At 32.5% G+C, this 19,743-nt stretch overlaps 1 protein-coding gene across 1 annotated transcript; it reads right to left on the reverse strand.

Annotated features, from left to right (window-relative positions):
• Positions 1 to 5,069: 5,069 nt before the first annotated feature.
• Positions 5,070 to 15,531, reverse strand: LOC126743137 (interleukin enhancer-binding factor 2 homolog). The gene is made up of 3 exons (XM_050450110.1): positions 15,347 to 15,531; positions 14,978 to 15,273; positions 5,070 to 6,115 (listed from the first exon to the last, which is right to left on the reverse strand). The coding sequence occupies exons 2-3, from the start codon at positions 15,269 to 15,271 to the stop codon at positions 5,228 to 5,230; spliced, it is 1,182 nt and encodes a 393-aa protein (XP_050306067.1). The 5' UTR covers positions 15,272 to 15,273; positions 15,347 to 15,531; the 3' UTR covers positions 5,070 to 5,227.
• Positions 15,532 to 19,743: the final 4,212 nt, after the last annotated feature.

A 19,743-nucleotide genomic window follows, 5' to 3' on the forward strand; every position in this document is an offset into this window, starting at 1 on the left:
TAGGTCAGCGTCGCCCGTCCACCTGATTACGACCATTTAGAGATCCAATAGCTACCGGCTAGTCGGCTACTTTACTACACTGTTCCGAGGTCTCAACAATAATGTGTTTAGAAGCTATATAGACACATGGTTATTACTTTAACAGATAATTTATATATTCTGGCAACATTTTCAATATACCCCTCCACACCCGCGAAATCTGCTTTTATTCCTTCTTTGGTTTGTTAGTTAATTGTCTAGTATCTGCTAACTTTTCTAAAGAATGTAAGTATCCATTCCTTATTAAATAGTTGAAATAATACTTTATTTTTATTTACTTAAATCACAATTTTGGTTTTTATTATAATAGGGTTTGGTAAATAATACTAAACTAAAATATTTTTATTGAAGAAATAGTCCATACTTGCAGCGGAGTCGTAGGTTAAAGTAAAATAAAAATTATGTATTAACACGTATCATAGGCGCAAGAGCTTTTCTCCCTCGAGTGTTTCCCCTAATCTTAGGACGCTAAAATCTTTACAGAATAAGGCCGTCGTCCCACCAAAGATACACGACAGCGACGCCACATCTCCGAATCGAAGTTTTGTTTTTTTGTTTATATGGCACAACAAAATGCTGAACTGGATTTTAATGGATGTCTGTGCAGCTCCTTAGCAGCAACAAACATTTTTTTTTCTCAATAAAAGGATGCATCCACCATTTTCTTTTTTTTGCCTTTTTATTGTTTTTTCTATTCCGCAAATACCAATACATTGCAACCACATCCTCGTCTTCACTCGATGACATTTTGAACTAAACTGAACAACTAAACATAGGAAACACGAAACGCGTATCTTTGGTGGGGCAACTGCATGTCGTCTGAATGTGTCCAGGCGAAATCGTATCGCCTTCGCGTATCTTTGGTGGGACGACGGCCTAAGATCACTACAAATAACTTGACCTTAACTAAAGCAGACAAGGGCAACTGTCTTGTGATCTTGGACAGAGTTTGAGAAACCTTTTTGGTAAATTCAAAATAGGCATGCAGTAATTGTCTCGCCGTCCTATTAAAGATAATTTGAGTGAAACTTTTTATTTTACAGGTACATAATTAATTTATGTACATATAAATACAAAAAGCAAATAATTTCAGTATTAATTCATCCTATCGGCCTACCATTTTGCGCCTACTAAGCATTCTACCTGTTTTTTTAAATCTTGAAGGACACCAGAGACAAAAAGTAACCAATAATAACTATATGACAACCCATTTATGCCCAACGTGTCGAAAACGACTATACCATAAAAGGTATGCAACCAGCAATATGCACCTGTTTCAGACGACGCTTGTACAGTAATTAAGAAGTTAAAATATTTTAACTTGTAGTATAGAATTTTCCAGCATATATTGCAGAGATAAGTACCCGAAAAAAAAATTTTTTTACTTTTAATTTTATATTTTTTAAAATTACTATATATGTAGTTTTTGCAATTTCTATATAGTATATAGTATCAAACTGCTATGTATTTAGTACACTTGTATTTATTCGATTAAGTTGGTTAAGAAATTTGCAAAAATCAATTAAAAGTTACTGAGTCGTTTGCCACCCGTTCGGCAAATATGTTTTATTTTTAACATATTTTTAGGAAAAAACCATTTTCAAAAGCTGAGCTTCTGGACGAAATAGAGATTACATAATCCTCTTTATGTTATCGTTCCAAATAGTATCTACATCACACCGTCAGACGACAATGACGAAAGCGGCGAAGACTCGGGAGATGAAGAATGCGCTGATCCAAATAGTCTCAACGGTAAGAAGCAGTAACGCACCAGTTTCAGGAAAATAATTAACAAATGTAGTGAGCAACGTGCATATAAGTCCAAAGAACTATAAAAAAAAGACAAGAAAAAGGTAGCAACAATAAGTGTGACACAAAAAATTCTAAGAAACGTTACTGGACAATGGGTGGTTTACAAAATAATGATACAGGTACTCAGTTTATGGACTTTTTGCCTCCGCTATCATTGTCTAGTCTAGTGAGATCAATAGAATTTTTAGAACTTTTTTTAAGTAAAGATGTAATGGAGCATGTTGTGAAACACACCGTTTTACATGCAGTAAATAAGAAAAGCAGACTGGAACTAGAAAGCAACGAATTGCTTGTCTATATTACCATACTGTATTTGAGCGGGTGTGTAACCTGTTCCGCCTCGCGACGTATGTTTTGGGAAGGTCGAGATGATACGCGCAATACTTTGGCCTACAATTAAATGAGACGAATTCGTTTTGAAGAAATATGTAGATTTATTTATGCCGCAGATAATAATTAATTAGCTAAAGATGATAAAATGCGTCCTCTTATTGACATGATGAACGACTTGTTTTTATGTATGCCGCGGTTAGTTCATGCATGTCTACTGATGAGTCAATGATCCCGTATTTCGGTAGAAATGGTTGTAAACAGTTTATACGGGGAAAACCTATTCGTTTTGGTTATAAGGCATATGTCATTGCATTGAATTCTGGGTATTATGTGAACTTTGATGTATACCAGGGGCGAAATACACAGCAAAAGAGGGAGAGTCTTGGGCTGGGTAATTCGGGTGTTACTCATTTTGCAAATATATTAAAAAATATGTTTCACACTGTCAACTTTCCCTGCTTTTTGATAGCTTTTTTGCCAATACTTCACTCATAATTAGACTAACCGAACCCCGGGGTGTATGAAAGTTGATCAAGAAGAGAATATGATATGTGTATGTGTAAGATGGAAGCATAATAGTGTCGTAACAATGTTGTCGAATGAATATGGGATTGAACCGATTCGAGAAGCCAAACGATCTTCGGCAAAAGAAAAAAAAATATTGAAGTCAATTAACCAAATTATATACGTTTTTACAACAAAAATGGGTGGTGTGGACCAGATGGATAACAATATTGCGAATTATCGAATAGAATTTCGAGGATAAAAGTGGTATATTCCTAATTTATTTTGGTCATTTGATGTTTCTATAAGCAACGGTTGGATTTTGTAAAAAAAAATAGGAAAAAAACTCGAGAAATCGAAATTTTGAAGAGCGGCGGTCATAGCTATTTTGCAAAAATACGGTAAGCCACCTCTATCCACAGGCCCAACAACTCATTTCGTAAGTCCTGTTGAACGCAGGCAAGGACAACATTTGATATTGACCAACCAGACAAGACGCAGATGTAATTTGTGTAAAAGTAAAATAGTAACGTCTCTCAGCAGTGTAACTTTGCTCTACATGACAATTTGCAATAATTGTACATTTTTCATAAACAATAAATATATTGGTTTCGAAACAGGAAACATGTTTTATTACTTTCCTTATAAGTTAAAATTGTATACTTATCTGCCCAATTGGGTCGAAAACAACCCATACTGTATAACACAAATTAGACAACTCTTTTTTAGATATTATTTTGTTTTATGTATTTAAGACCATTTTTAATAAATGTGTTCCCAAATTATAATATGAAAAATAAAAAACTGATAGTTTGGACTGGACAAAAATGGGTTTAAAGCATAAAGACCTAATTATCGGTCATACTGAAAATTTTATTTTAGGGTAACCCAAGTAATCATGTACCAAAAACGATCATGTACCTATTGGTATTTTGTGTAGTTTTTCTTCCAACTTCCATTTTTCTTCTCCACTAGAAAATGAAATTACGTTTTAAAAGAAAATCTAATTATCTTTTACCATAATGCCGTTCTTTTTTTAAACTCCGCATAAGCTCGCTTCCCAATAATCAGAATGCAGTTGATCAGATGATAAATAAACCTTAAAAATAGCGGAAGAGTAGCACGTGTTTCCGTGTAGTCCGTGTTTAAAAGCTAATGTTGTAAGTACAATTAAGCCGCCAATAATTTGCAGAAATTTCCATCCATTTAAATTATTGTAACGATATTGGTAATACTTCGAATATTAACTATTCTTCGTCTTTCCGGAATCATCTCTGGCAACCCGTGGAAGATCAGCGAATTTTTTCCGGAAGTCTGGTCCAGACAGTATATAAGGAATGCTCGCCAGCAGGAATTTAATTCAAGTCAGAATAATGGCGCGACAGTATAAATAAACATTTCTAGTAGTCTTAAGTGACCGTGTTTAGTGTGTACGTGTAATATATACCAGTTAGCTATTTTTTTGTGCAGTGTTTTAATTCACACCTAACGAACGGGTAAAAACTCTATAGTATCATATGATAGACATCAATGCTTCCAGAATGTATAACCGTGAAGTACATGCAATTATAAGATGGTAGTACTCATAGAAAGCAATTAAAAACCTGTATATTGTTTTTCTAGTGACCAGAAGAAATCTTTAACTACATTATTTCTGTCTAACAGTTTCTAAAGGCAGTAGGTGTTTGATGACTTTTTTTCAGTGGCTAATGACTTTTTTCATGGCCGATCATTAGGACATTACATTTCTTGTCCAACAGTATTTGTTTCACATTTAATTACTTTGATAGAAACTGTTACACACGACGAAACGATTCACATATAAAATGAGCACAATATCTCTTCGGTCCTCGCTTTTTTTACAGGAAGATATCAGGCTTATTCTTGCTTTATCGCAAAATACAACGTTACTTAAGTCCCAATGGATCTTTCAAAGCTGTTCAAGTCGAAAAGATTCATAAGTTTATTATAAAAAAATGCATACGCAGTATACATATACTCCTTACTATAAATCTAATCTTACTGCTCGAAAATTAGATATTATTAAATTAAATAATTATAATAAAAATAAATACGAAAATATTTCATAATTTTAATATAACTTAGTAGCAGAGTTCGGCTTTAAATTTAATTTTGTCATATTTTTTTAAAACAACGTCAAAATTAAATAAAGCTAGCTTAGGAATATTGGGGTAAAATTAACTGATTTGTAATTTTTGCCTTGTAACCTATTGTGAAGAACACCTTTTGTGAGATTAAATCGTGACTAGTTGGACGTTTTTTATCAAGTAAGGAGACTAAATATTAAGCATCTTAGTTTACAGTTTTTGAATTAAAAACACATGGTTGTTTTAAGAAATGTTTTAAAAAACAGAAAACTGTTGATGCTTAAAACATCTATTTATACCACAAGAAACACAATCTATCAATCTGATAATTATAAGAAATTAAATGAAACTGTCAAATCATCCTTACATTACAATACCAAAAAATTATTCGTATGAAAATTCTAAAGTAATACTTTGCAAAAAAGTTATTTTTAAGCTTCTTGGGTTTCCATACTCTCATCTCCTTCCACCTCTTCCATTTCTTCATCGTCTTCCCCCTCTTTCTTTTCTGGTGGATTTTCATATGCTTTATCCAATGGTGATACAACAACACCATCCCAAACAGACATCTCCTTAGCAATATTATTACTGCCTTCCATTCCCAATATCTGCTTATAACCACCATGTGATAAGACTCTTAGTAAAGTCTGTGCAGTCAAACAACAGATATCTTGTTGTTCCAAGGTCATCACTGTATGGATTCTCATACTTGCGCCTTCACATGGATCAGTAATACCGGCGGAACCAGGTAGAAATAGTCCAGCTGCAAGAAGTTGGAATACCCGACGGAATGCGACATTAATAGGAAGGGCTTGTCTGCTTGGGTTATGCATAATAGAGAAATGGGCCAGTAAGTCTAACATCCAAGGTGTCAAAGGTTCGAAGCCTTCAAATCTACTTCGCACATCACGGAGTAAACGAATGAGAACTTTAATTGATGAATGGTGAGCATTTTCTTCAAACCACCGGCTATGGCGAATGGCAGCCAAATGGCTTAACATTACCTTTTGATCCAGGTGAATCTCGGGATCCAATTTGCGAATGTTGTGATGAAGTGTAGTGACCAAAACTCGTACGGTAGCGAACGAATTTTTAATTTCTAGACCTTTTTCATTTGTAGAGTGAACCAGCTGTTCTCCCTTTGGCACAATTTCGTTTTTCATAAGGTTCTTTAGATCATCCTTTACTTTGTTACCCAAAGCTTCAACGGCTTCTTTAGTGGGTAACGTTTTTAATATCACTACAATGTCAGCAACATTATGTCCAGTGATCATAGTGCCTTTCTTAAAGGAACCAACTTGTCTCACTTCATCAAGTTGCTGAAAAAAATGAGAAAATTAATCAAGTGTATAAAGAACCTTAAGATCATACTAATGATACAATTATAACAAAACCAAAACTAGGTCAATTTTAAGACTTACTTAGAGTAGTTTTGAGGTTGCCGATAAGACCCATAATAGTAATATTTTTTAAGTTAATGACCCAGATAATGAAATCTCTAGAAGCTAACTAATAAAAGATAAAATTCTCAGTGAAAAGCTCATTGAAAGACATTACTGAATATTTTTAAATTCACAACTAGTACATATTGTGGTAATATGTAATATGTCTGTTTAGTGTGGTTGTGCTGGCTTACTACCTTAGGGTACATACACTATCACTCATATGTAGAGCAACTTTTTAAAAACATTTAGAAATTCAGACATAAATAAAATTTAGCATTTAACAAATACCATGATCAGAATATTTTTGTTAAACTTGTGAGACCCCAGGCTTTGATGACAATTTTGTTGGTTTTTAAGCAACCCATATATAGAGCAAATAAATTTTATTTGAAATTCTGTTCAGTTCTGTTTGTACTCTTCAGAAAATCTATGGTGAATTTAATAATATAAAGACTTAAAATGCCAAGGGTGTACATTTGTCACTGCAAATAAAGGAAAAGATTATGGAAAAAATAAGAAATAGACACAAGCAATCTAAAATAGCAAAATACTTAAATTTAAATAAATCCATAATATCTGGAACTGTTTCTTATTTTAATAGAAATAAGAAACAGGGTACTTTGGAAGGAGTTCCAAAGAGTGGCAGGAAAAGAAAAACTGATGGTGTGGTGGATAGAAATATAAAGAGATTGGTTGTGCAAGATCCCTTTATTAGAGCTTCTCGAGTTAAGCAACAGTTAGGACTTGTTTCAATATCAGTAAGCACTATAAAACGAAGACTTAAGGAATCTGGTTTACATGGCAGAAAGTCTGCAAAGAAGCCGTTCATCTCAAAGAAAAACATAGAGTCTAGACTTCAATTAGCAAGAGAGCATCTTAACTGCACTTACGAAAAATGGAAAACAGTAGTATTTTCAGACGAAAATCGATTTAAACTATTTAGATCCGATGGTATTTGCTGGGTTAGGAGACTGGTGAATGAAAGATTTAATCCTAAGTATACGCGACCGTAAAACACGGTGGTGGTGGTATTATGGTTTGGGGTTGCTTTGGCGGGTTTGGTGGTATGAGTCCATTGGTGAAAATCGAACGTGTTATGGATCGCTTTGTAAACCAAAACATATTGGAAAGTCATATGCTACCATGGGCAGAAGACAACATGAGCGTAAGATGGGTTTTTCAACATGACAACGACCCAAAACAAACATCAAAATTAGTTAAAAATTGGTTAAGTGTTAATAAACTTGATGTTATGCCTTTTCCAGCCCGAAGCCCAAATCTCAACCCCATTGAGAATTTCTGGGATGAAATTGATAGAATTCATAAAAAAAATCTATCAAATGTGAACAAATTGCATTAGGAAATTCAAATTATCTGGAAAGCAATTTCTCAGGACTATATTGATGGGCTATTAAAATCAATGAAAAAAAGGTGTGAAGCAGTTATTTGAAATAAAGGATATGCTACCATATAATAAATAAAATGTAAATTTATTTAAAAGAAATAATTTAAATTTATGTTGCTCTATTTTTAAAAAGGAGATAAAAAAAGAAAAAATTTGATTTTTTTAAAAGTTGATCTATATATAAGCTATAGTATACATCCTACAAGTTGAATTTGGAAATGAAATTAATTTGTGTGAAAACTGATTGAAGTTTAATTTTTTTTTGGTAAAATGTAAGGCATGTTAATATTTATTTTAAAAAATCATTATAATATTAAGTTTAGAAAATATAAGTTATGCTAATACTTCTTGCTTCATTCTACTTTGAATAAACTTACATATTACAGAAATAAGTTGTATTTGCTAGTTAGGCAAGGTATAATGTATATTATGGTATATTATGACTTTATGCTTTTTGATTTAGTATCAAATAGGTTTTTGTTTTTAAAATAAACATCCTGTATTACATATAATCTGTTCTGTTTTCCATGATTGCACATATGATTGAAGAAACAATTCTATAGAGGTTCATTTTATGAGTGAGTGTGGAATTTTACAGTAACAATCAACGAAAAATGTAACATTTAAAAATACTAATAAAATAAGAGATTTATATCTATCCATTATACACATTGATACACACACACACACACATTTATACATTTAAGAAATCTATAGAGCAATAAAAAACATTATTAGGTGTGCCTCATTAGGACCCACTATAAATTTCTGCCACTTGCATAGTTTGGCACTTGTTTTATTGCAAACTTCTTTCCTTTCATCAGCCGGTATCCATCAGATCTTTATAGTTAGACTCCCAGGGAATATGAAATATTTATATGTTTAAAACCCCATTAAGAAGTATTTATTTAGGTGTCTTTATCTTTATTTGGTATGTTGTAAAACCTTATTAAGTATGTAAAAAAACTACAAAGGTAAAAGTTATGTTTAAACATCCTTGAACCAACAAGGGTATGCAGACTCTTATGTCTTTCTTAACCAAAATTTTAAGATTTTGAAAATGTTAGAAAAGATAGAGATTGAATAATAGTTTTAAGTCATATTCTTTTCTGATTTAAAGATGGGACAGATATAATATGTTACCAGATTTGGGAAAGTGATTGAATATTCAGGAAATGCAGAAGCACAATCTTATGAAAAAAAATGCACTTCAACAAGGTTATAGTTTTTTTTAGATTTTAGGTTTTAAAAAAAGTCAAAGAATAAATTATGGGCTTGATTGACTTGTAATACCCATTTTCGTTTATTCATATGAGTTTTTATAATTTAAGGGTATTTCTGTACAGTGAATGGTTTGAAATGACCCATAAAAAAGATTTCTAAGAACCCTTTATTAAAAATTATTTTGTAGGTTAATACAGAGTGAAATAATGACAAGGACCTTATTTCTTCTTCAGATAGATATAAGTTACAACTTTCAAATCCAACAATTCCAAAATTATATTGCTTACCAAAAATCCATAAACCTAGCCATATGAGACCAATTGTCTCCACTATAAGAACCCCAACTTACAACATTTCAAAGTTTTTGGTAAAGCAATTTGAGATATTAGAATAACCTTATGAATATTTTTCAGTCAACAAGTTATTTCAAAAGCCATATATTTTTTGGTACATCATTTGGTCTCATTTCTTCTAAATACTAAGATTTAATGAAGAAAAAGTAACAATTATTAGGGTCAATGGTTATGATGATAAGCTGAAATTGAAAAGACATAAGTTTAAAACTCTTAAAGATTCAAAAAGATAAAAATATGCAAACTTTTATTATTAAAAAATAAAATTTGTTTAAACATGTTTAAATTTAAATTTTGGCGACTTTAGGAACAGACAACTCAAAATTACTGAAACCAGTTAATAAGATCTAAGTTAGATGCATATGAAACTTTAGCAATATTCAAAAATCAAAAAACAATTCTTAATAGGAATAAAGGCTCAATCCCATGTTGTTGAGTGTATAACTAGTGTTTAGTAAAGTTTAAACTATATTCAGCAATACTTCATTGGTTTTTTCATTGTATTAGTTACATCTTTAGTATATAACGCCACTTTTGGAGAAGTTTTAGTTTTGTTTTAATCTTCTCCTAAAAATACTAACATCATTAGAAAAACATGTGTCGAGAATAAAATAAAGAGTTTTGGTTAGTGGTAAAACTGTTTTGTGATTTGAGTGTCACACCAAGGGTTCCAACCATAGGACTATTTAATATTAAGTTCAAGATTATTTTATGTAGATATTTTAAGGGGATAGAGACCTGAAAGGATACTAGTATAAACACAGATATTTCCTTTAAACACCTTGAATCATAAAACTAAATAATAATATGTTTCTCACTTTGTTTAAAATGTCACATTCCTATGTTTATGAACAGTTTGAATCAATAGTAAACACATTAACCACACTCTGCTCTTAAAAAAGTTCAAGACATATTTGGGGAACTGTGCAATGGTTTCAGATTTATCAAGCAAATATAAAACAGCAACAAAAAATGTAGTTTTTACATTAATGTATGTTTGCATAAAATATTCCAAGCCTCTTTCATATGCGTATGATTTTATATAAATCAAATAACTAAAAAAACATTGAATCTATTGGGCTTTATAAGAAATGTGTAAGAGTTTAATAAAATAATTTGCTTTAAAAATATATTTATCAGAAAATTAGTGTTGGAATATTATATAATATATTATAAGTATTATAAGGGTTTATTAGATATTTTGTTACTATTAAAATGAGAATGCAAAGTGAGGACATTGATCTCAATGATTTTCATAATACACTTGCGTGCATAGAAATCGGCCCACTGTAAACTTTTGACTTTAAATATATTTTTTTAAAAAATTACGCATCAGATCAAAAAAAGAAATATGCTGTTTGAAAGACAATTTAATATCCTTTAATATGAGTATATATTTATGAAAACTTATTTGAACATCCTATCTTTAACATAGTGAAATTAATGCATTAAGAAAATTAGGCTTTTTTATTATTAACATAAATAGGGTTATTGACAATTTAAAACTTAACACTTAATTTTTTAATAATGGGTATGACCTCCTCTTGCCCTAATAACATCTCACATACGATTAGGCATAGATTTAATCAAGTTTGCTATTGTTTCTTGTGGGATGTTTAGCCACTCTTCTTCTACTGCAACAATAAGCTCTGTGATCGAGTTTGGGGTACGAAGTCTAGCTCGAATTCTTCATTTTAGCTCATCCCATAAATGTTCGATCGGATTTAGGTCAGGACTGTATGCTGGCCACTCCATAACCCGAAAACCGACTTCTGCAATGTAATCTTGCACGATTCTTGCGGTGTGCGGCCTTGCGTTGTCATGCATAAAGGTAAATTCATCTCCAATGTAGTCGACAAAAGGTACCACATGAATTGCTAAAATCTCCTCGATATACCTAGCAGCCGTTAAACCTCTTCTTCCGTGAACACGGTCGCCCCTACGAATGAACTGAAGGTCGGTTCGTGCTTCTATAGAAATTGCACCCCAGATCATGCAGGAACCACCTCCATAAGCACTTCGCTCTTCAAAGCAGCAATCTGCAAATCGCTCTCTTGGTCTTCGGTACACTTTTTTTCTTCGGTCGCTACCATGGAGGCATATTCTGGACTCATCTGAGAACAGAACAGATCCCCATTGTTCCAACGTCCAATTCAGATGATCCCTTGCAAAACGCAGGCGTGCTTGCCGATGAGCTGGAGTTAGTTTTGGACCAATTGACCGCAGGTGTTTTAGGGGTCAGGTTATTTTCCTGCAGTCTTTGTCTCACTGTCCACTGACTAATAGGCACTCCTCGCACCTCACGGAGCTGTCGTTGCACTTGAACGGCATTAAGGTGACGATTTCTTAATATTGTTGACACAATAAAGCGGTCATCACGAGCGGTTGTAAATCGCTTCCTACCTGTTCCAGGTCGCCTATGAAAGGATCCAGGCTCCTCATAACGTTGGCACACTCTTCGAACCGCTGCGCATGACTCGCGCATTCAATTGTCTAGCAACAGGTCGCTGACTAAGTCCATTTTCGATTAAAGCAATAACTTGGGCGGCTTTTTGTGATGTAGTATGCATTAAATTAACACACTTGAACACTATTGTTCTTTACACTATTGTTGGTTATGAAAAACGAATAATATGCAAATTTCAGTTGCAAAAGCAATAATTTTATTATTTGACAAATTTGTTATATTCGTTACAATCACCACATGAACACGGTTCATTTGTTTACTGGTTGCTACGCATATAAATGATAAGCCTTCTTGATAAATTTCTACTCACATTAAAGGATATTAAATTGTCTTTCAAACAGCATATTTCTTTTTTTGATCTGATGGATAATTTAAAAAAAAATATATTTAAAGTCAAAAGTTTACAGTGAGCTGATTTCTATGCATGCAAGTTTAGGTATTCAAAGTCAAAGTCAAAGTCAAAAATAGCTTTATTGTTACATAACATCATCTGTTGTTAACAAAGCATTATATAAAATCTTAAAGATAGTTGACAACATAATCTTTTACAAAAATATAAAAATTTTAACAATTCTTACATACATAGAATATAGAATATAGAACACACCCAAACAAAGGGTAGTAAGAATTCACATTACGCTGCGCAAAATTCTTCACTGTCAAAAGATTGTATTTAAAAACTCGTCTACAGAATAAAATGCTTTAGCAAGCAAGAGTTTCTTTATATTTTTCCTAAAACGTTTTTCACAATTTATTAGCCTTATATAAAGGGGTAGGTGGTTAAAAAGCCTTCTGCCCCCGTATACAAAAGAGGACTTAATCTGCTCACTTTTTGGGATAGGCAGAGGTAAAGAGAAGGTTGTTCGGAGATTGTAACCCGAGGAGGGGGGGCCAAGTTGATGGCGATATTTTTTGTGGATAAGACAAACAGTCTCTAAAACAAAAAGGCAAAATAAATTTTTTTGCAAAATAAATAGAGAGCTGAACAAATACTGAGAGCACACACCCCAAAACACAATACCGTATCTCAGATAAGACTCTATAAGAGCATGGTAGGCAATTTTGGCCACATCAAGTCCCAGAGAATGTGTTATTACTCTAATAGCATAACAGTTGGATGATAACTTCCCTAATAAAGAGGAGATATGATTTTCAAATTTTAATTGCTTATCAATCGTCAGGCCCAAAAATTTGCATGTTTCAGAAGGACTTATTGTTTCATTTTGCAAAGTGACAGTTCCAAGGTTACATTTAAAAGTTAAAATATTAGTTTTAGAAATATTAAAAGTTAATCTATTAGATTCACACCATGACTTTACAAGAATTAAATCTTCATCAACAATATTCCTTAATCTCTTGGTGTCAGTGTCATGCCAAAGTAATGTTGTATCATCCGCAAAGATAGTAAATTTGCCCCTAATTGGAATTTGAGAGATATCATTGACATATAGCAGGAACAATATTGGTCCAAGAACAGAACCCTGGGGTACACCAGCGTCCATATTCAGACGGGATGACATATCATTGTCAAAGAATACCCTTTGTGTTCTTCCAGATAGGTAAGAACGAAACCAGTCGAGAGCAACTCCTCTGAATCCATAGGTTTCTAGCTTCTGCAGCAGTATTCTGTGACCTACACAGTCAAACGCCTTAGATAAATCACAGAACACCGCCGCCGCACTCTCCCCAGCGTTCAACCTCATGTACAGACTCTCCAAAAAATTGAAAATAGCATCAGATGTACCCAGTTTTGTCCGGAATCCAAATTGCTGATGGTTAAGAACATTATGCCGTTTCAGAAATTCCATCATCCTAGTTTTTACCACTTTATTCATCTACTTTATTTATATCAATCAAATCCTTTATTAAATCCATAAAACATGTAGTTACAACAATACACATTTTTTATTACCTATGTGAGGTGTGGATTTTTTCAGTAAAAAAAAAATTCTAACTTAATTAAGTATACAATTAAAATATTTATAAAATTTAAAGCATTCAGTCACTTATCCATTCGTACATCCATTCATGTCATGATTTGTGCATGATGACATAGTTCACTCTTGCAATTGAAATGCTCTTAGCAGATGGAGAACATAATATTATATTGATATAGAGACATTCTAACAAATACAAACAACACTAAAGGTTTAATACAAAACAATACTAAAGGTTTAATAAACTGCCCAGAATTGATAGAATTGTGCTCTTCTTCAAAACAAATTATGACTTTCCCAGGTAATAGTGATATAAATTTCTTTAAAGATACAATAAATGTGTTGGGTTGAAAAAAAACACTTAAACTATAATTACTCAATAAAATCTTAAGTTTCAACTAAGTGTGTAACTTTTGATGAACAACTTTAATATTCATATTAAACAGGTAGTCTGTAACTATGTATCTTGTATTAGATGTATTATTAATCTATAGACCTATATTTTTCATATATCTATTTTTCATTTTGTATAGATTTATCATTTGGTTATTGTGTTGTTTATATAATTATAATTTTATATACTTGAATGAGACTTACCCCTTAGTATGAATAAATAAATATTAATTTGCTAAATACAATATTGTCTGCTATTCAAACATTAGGAGTTACCTTTAGAAACTGCAGAGTGTTTGAAAGTCAGTAGTTGGAATATGTAGTGGTGGCAAATATTAATAATTTAGAATAATTTAAAAAGGCAAAGATTGTGAAATATTTAGTGTTTAAGGTTTTTTAAACCCTTAATTTAAAAAATATTCTTCCTAATTGATTTGATGGTATGTTTGGATGATCACAGGAAATTAATAACAATACACAATTTTATGTGTATTGTTATTAATTTCACAATTCAATAGTATGCAAAACATTTAATAATATTGGTTGTATTTTTAATAATTTTTTCTAACTCTATACAGATTACTAAATCGAAACACTTCGAAAACTAATAAAAAACTTAATAATTGCTACTCTGATTATAATTTGTCTTATTTTTGTAAGTATATGACTGCTGGAAATAAAATTACTATTTATTTATATTTAAATTTCTTTAGCTTCTGAGATCGTAATTTTATCTGTAGAAATAGGATATGCTACCTTAACTCCTCTTGTAAATGTTTTTTTTTTAGATTCTAATGAATTATTTTATTTTTATTTGTAAGTGACTAAGACAAAAGACCTTCTTTAGTATTACTATTTTTTATTCTATATTAAGTTCTTGATATTAATATTAACTACTGGATACTAAAACTGTAATAAATGTATTTTGTGAATATTTATATTTAATGAAATACTTACACAAGCCTCAAATGTTCCAGGAGCTACCACCAAATTATCCAGAACAGTTTGTATCTTGGTCACCAAATTTAAAATAGCCGATTGTTCATTAGGAGTTGGTGAGAGATCTGAGTTTCTCTTCAGGAGAGCTTGTGTGAATGTGGTTTCATCAGGGGCTGGTTTTGTCCTTGGGAAAGAGGACTCGCACAGGGCCAAATCGAATGGATGGCGGGGTAAAAACATCTTTACCTTAAATGGAGGCCGGGATCCGATACCTCGGTTCATACCACCTCTGCCCCTCATACCTCTAGCCATTTCTAAAAAATATAATAAAATACTTAACAAACACAAGACAACAGTCCAACCTTTTATCCACAGAACGGTACTTACAACGTTAAACAGATCAAAGTAATGTGCAACTTATGTAGTGTGCTATAAGAAATACAATTCTAAATTCTATAAAACCAGAAATTATAGCAGTAAGGAATTTAATGGCATGAAATAAAAATGGCAAGCCGGCCTCCTTTGCAAACCACGCCAAACCCGAATCACAAATCAAGATTTTCCAATAACCACAAACACAAGCTTAAAGTTTTTGACTGTTGACAGTTTTGACCATTCCGCTAAAGGTGTTTTTTCATGCACCCGTCATACGACGCACAGTGTTTGCCCCAATGTCAAAAGTCACAAAAATAATAACGCAATTTAAGACAAGAAAAGCCATTACCAAGTATAATGATTGAAGATTACAAAAAAGCCAAATATTTTAAATTCCAATGCTCATACAGAAAACTGCATCGCTTTAAACTGATAAGAGCGAGAATTTTTATTTTTAAATACACAAATGTTTGTGTGTGCAGCATAAGTTTTCTGCAAGTGCAATTTATATTAGTAGTGTGCCCAAACATGGATTGTAATTTAACAGGTATGTATTCCTTATATATCCTCCATATATATTACATATATATGTAATAGGGAATATATGTAATAGGGTATATATTACATGGGGGAGTGCGGGTGTGACTATTTTGGAGAAGCTCATTATAGCAGAGAAATGGATCATTAAGGTAATGCTTTTTAAAACTAAAAGATACCCTACAAATCTAGTTTACAAAGACAGCAATTTGCTAAACATACGGTACTGGGACCAATACTTTTTCTCCTATATATTAATGACCTCGTCCGACTTAATATCCAGGGAAAATTCACGCTCTTTGCTGACGACACCACCGTTCTCTGGCAAGGGTATGATACCGACTCTTTGAGAATAGCCATGTTGGCTGATCTTCAACTTATATATGAGTGGTTCAGGGCAAATTTACTATCATTAAATCCAGAGATCAAACTAATTTGTTTTACAAATAATCGTAGTCTTGATAATATTCTTATTGCTAACTGCCCTGTCCCGCCTTATTCTAACAATAAGTTTTTGGGTCTGGTGATTGACAAGGAACTTAAGTTTGAGGACCATATACGGAGTCTCAGCAATAGGGTTTCTGCGGGTTGTTTTGCTGTTAGGGTGACCTGTCGGGAGCTTGGCATGGGGATTGGGAGAGCCGTGTACTTTTCCCTGATTGAGTCCCATCTCAGGTATGGTGTCTGCTTCTGGGGTAGTGCAAGCAACTATCTTCTACAGATGTTGTTTGTTCTACAGAAACGTGCTGTGCGTTATATATGCGGGATATCACCTAGGGAATCATGCCGACCATATTTTATCAGGGAGGGCATTCTTACAATCTACTGCCTATACATACAGGAGGTGGCATGCCTTATTTTCTCCCATCAATACAGGTTTGTCCTACAGAATCCACGATATGTCACTCGCCAGCGGAATAATTTGCGGCTTCCCATTCCAACATCTGCCTTGGTGAAGAGATCAATTTTTTATGAAGGTATAAAAATCTTTAACCACCTACCAGCAGACATTAGAGAGGCAAAATCTCTCATCAAATTTAGGTTTCTCTTGAGGAGATTTCTGAGTGGTCGAGCTTATTACTCTGTGGCTGAATATTTCAACGACAATCAGATTTTAATTAATTAAGGGAGACCTAGCTCTTTTCCTAACCTGTTTGTTTTAAATGTTTTTCTTTTTTTAACCCTAGATGTTGCACTGTACTTAGTTAAGAAAAGTTAGATAAAGTTGATTTTATTAATTCAAAAAAAAAAAAAATGTAAATTTTAACTGTTTAACTTTGATCCGTCATTGTAACTTGCATTTTTAAATATAATTTTAACCTTGTAACTCTGTCTCTTTAGGATTAGGTAAAGCTTTGTTTATAACAATTTTTTGTTCAAACAATAAAGCATATTTGAATTTGAATTTGAATTTGAATTTGAATTTTAATTTGAATAAAACAGCTTTTCATTAAGTCAGTTATAAGAATCATGCTAAAAACAGATTTTTATAAAAGAAGTATATCTCATGGTTGCAATACTAGATTGGCTTCTCAGAATAATGTTTGCCTACAGAATCCTAGACTTACAATTTTTCAAAATCATGTTTGCTGTACTGGTCCAAAAATTTATAATAGTCTACCTCAAGAATTTAAAACTAAATCATATAAAAATGTCAAAAAAAAAATTGGTAAATGGATACTTGATAGTAATTATGAAACTAATTATCTAATATAAAAAAAATATATTTGGTATTAATAGCTATATTTTAAGTAAGTTTCTTTTTAGTATAATCTATAATATAAAAAGTATTTGTTACAATAATTAAAATTTAGTGAGTAAAGTATTTCTAAAATTTGCATTTTTGTTAGGTAAATATTTTATAATGATTTAAACCTCAGTAATAGTAATTAATAAACGTTGTTAGGCGCACAAACAGTATGAAATTACCATTGTGCGCTGAATTAGGGCAATAGGTAGTTATGAAAAGAACAAAATATAAATAATTAGGAAGATTATATATATTAGAACATGATATACATTACATATATTATATAATTGTTAAACATTTATAAGTTTATAACATTGTTAACTTTGTATACTATTGCTAAATAAATAAACTTCACAAAAATAAACAATAAACTTACATTACTTATTATACTACAAAATTATAAAAAAATAGTTTGACAAAATTCAATTATGTTTTTTAAAAAATGTGCAAAAATACCCCAAACGATTTTTTGGAATATGATAGCCCCACTACTCTACCTTATTATAAAACACTAAAATCTTGCCCCAATTTGCCCCCCTCTTAGTAATTAATTTTTTTAGATGTTTCCTACAATATATCAAGAAAGATCCTATTTGAAGTGGCTAATAAGCCCTTCAAACGAAAAGGAACATAATTTTTTTTTGAAAATTAAGTCATTTTTAATTCAAGAAAAGGTTTCCGAAGACATTCTAAAGCAAATCTATATACAGCAGAAAAGCCATATTTTTTGTTTAAAGCTTAAGGAATTTTGGGAAAGATATAATCGAACACGTAGTAGAGTAGAAAAAAATCAGGAAAAGTAGCCTAATGGAAATATTACGGGAACTCTCAAAACCACAACGAAAATTAAAAAAAAATAGAAAACACCAAAAAAGTTATCCAAGCTAATTTTAAAAGCAAAATGGGTCTGATAGTAGATAAACCAAAACCTGGGTATGGCTCCACAAATGATGGAAATACTGCCAGGCGGTTATTTTAGAATTCTGATTTAAGCGCCGAAATAACAGGCATTGATAAAGGCTTAATTGAAAAGTTTCATTTAATATTAAGAATATTGGCATCTGGTCGTAAAATTGACGTAACTAAATTTAGGGTTTTGCTTAATGAGGCCCGCCTTTTGTACTTAAGCCTTTATAGCTGGTATTACATGCCTAGTTCTGTTCATAAAGTCTTAGTCCACGCGTGCGACATTATTGACTTTTTTGAATTACCTATTGGCCAGCTTTCAGAGGACGCGTTAGAGGCTAGGCATAAGGAATTTCGAAAAATCCGGCAACAGTCGTAAAACTTCAAGAGCAGATGCCAATACTGACATTATAAAAAGTCTCTTACTAACTTCGGATCCTCATTTATCTACATATAGAAGATCTTTAATTAAAAACGATAAAACTCGAAAAAGTCATAAATTTACTGTCTCCGGCAACCCCGTCAACCGAATCTACAACATCGTGCAGTTCAGCTACACCACGCAAGCCTAAAGTACCTAAGACATCTTCAGAGAAAAAGAAACTGGAATTTCTAGATGTAGCTACAACTTTTTTGAAAGGTTATGATTCCCAGAGAAGAGAACTGAGCATTTATGGGCAAAGTATCGACTTACAACTAAAGGATATGGATGCAAAGCAAAGAATAATAGCCGAAAAACTAATTGCAGATGTAATTTTTCACGGCAAACTAGGAAATCTCACAGAGCAATCTGCTGTGGCAGCAAAGCCTTTGCAATAAATGCATTACCCTCAACCTATGGGATCAGGGGTTTCATATGCCGGGCAATATCCTCCGCAGTATTTGCACAATAATTATCAATATCCTTCTGCACATCAATACCCCAATTATTCGCCCATCAGTCGACAACCCAATAACACTCATACTGAATCTGCCACCTCCAGTTTTGAGCAGCAACCGTTGTCGCAAATACAACGCAGTGGTTATTGCGGGTACTCCAATTCAGCTTCAAACTCTGTCTCAGCCTCTCATTCGCTAATGCCAGACACACAAGTGCAATCTGAGAACTACGGGCCCGAGACAGAACTAGGCGAATTTCTTATTCTACACAGCAACAAAGGCAATTCGAGCTAAACGTGAAGTTGCCAGTTTATAATTTATAATTTGTTTTAGTTAC

Source organism: Anthonomus grandis, chromosome 12 (genome assembly GCF_022605725.1).
Source record: "Anthonomus grandis grandis chromosome 12, icAntGran1.3, whole genome shotgun sequence".
NCBI lineage: Eukaryota > Metazoa > Arthropoda > Insecta > Coleoptera > Curculionidae > Anthonomus > Anthonomus grandis.

Bases quoted from the DNA above. Each gene is read 5' to 3' on its own strand.
- LOC126743137 (XM_050450110.1), bottom strand. From the start codon at position 15,271: ATGGCTAGAGGTATGAGGGGCAGAGGTGGTATGAACCGAGGTATCGGA. The intron at 6,116-14,977 runs GTAAGTATTTCA...CATTTTTTTCAG, and splicing joins CTGGAACATTTGAGGCTTGT to CAACTTGATGAAGTGAGACA.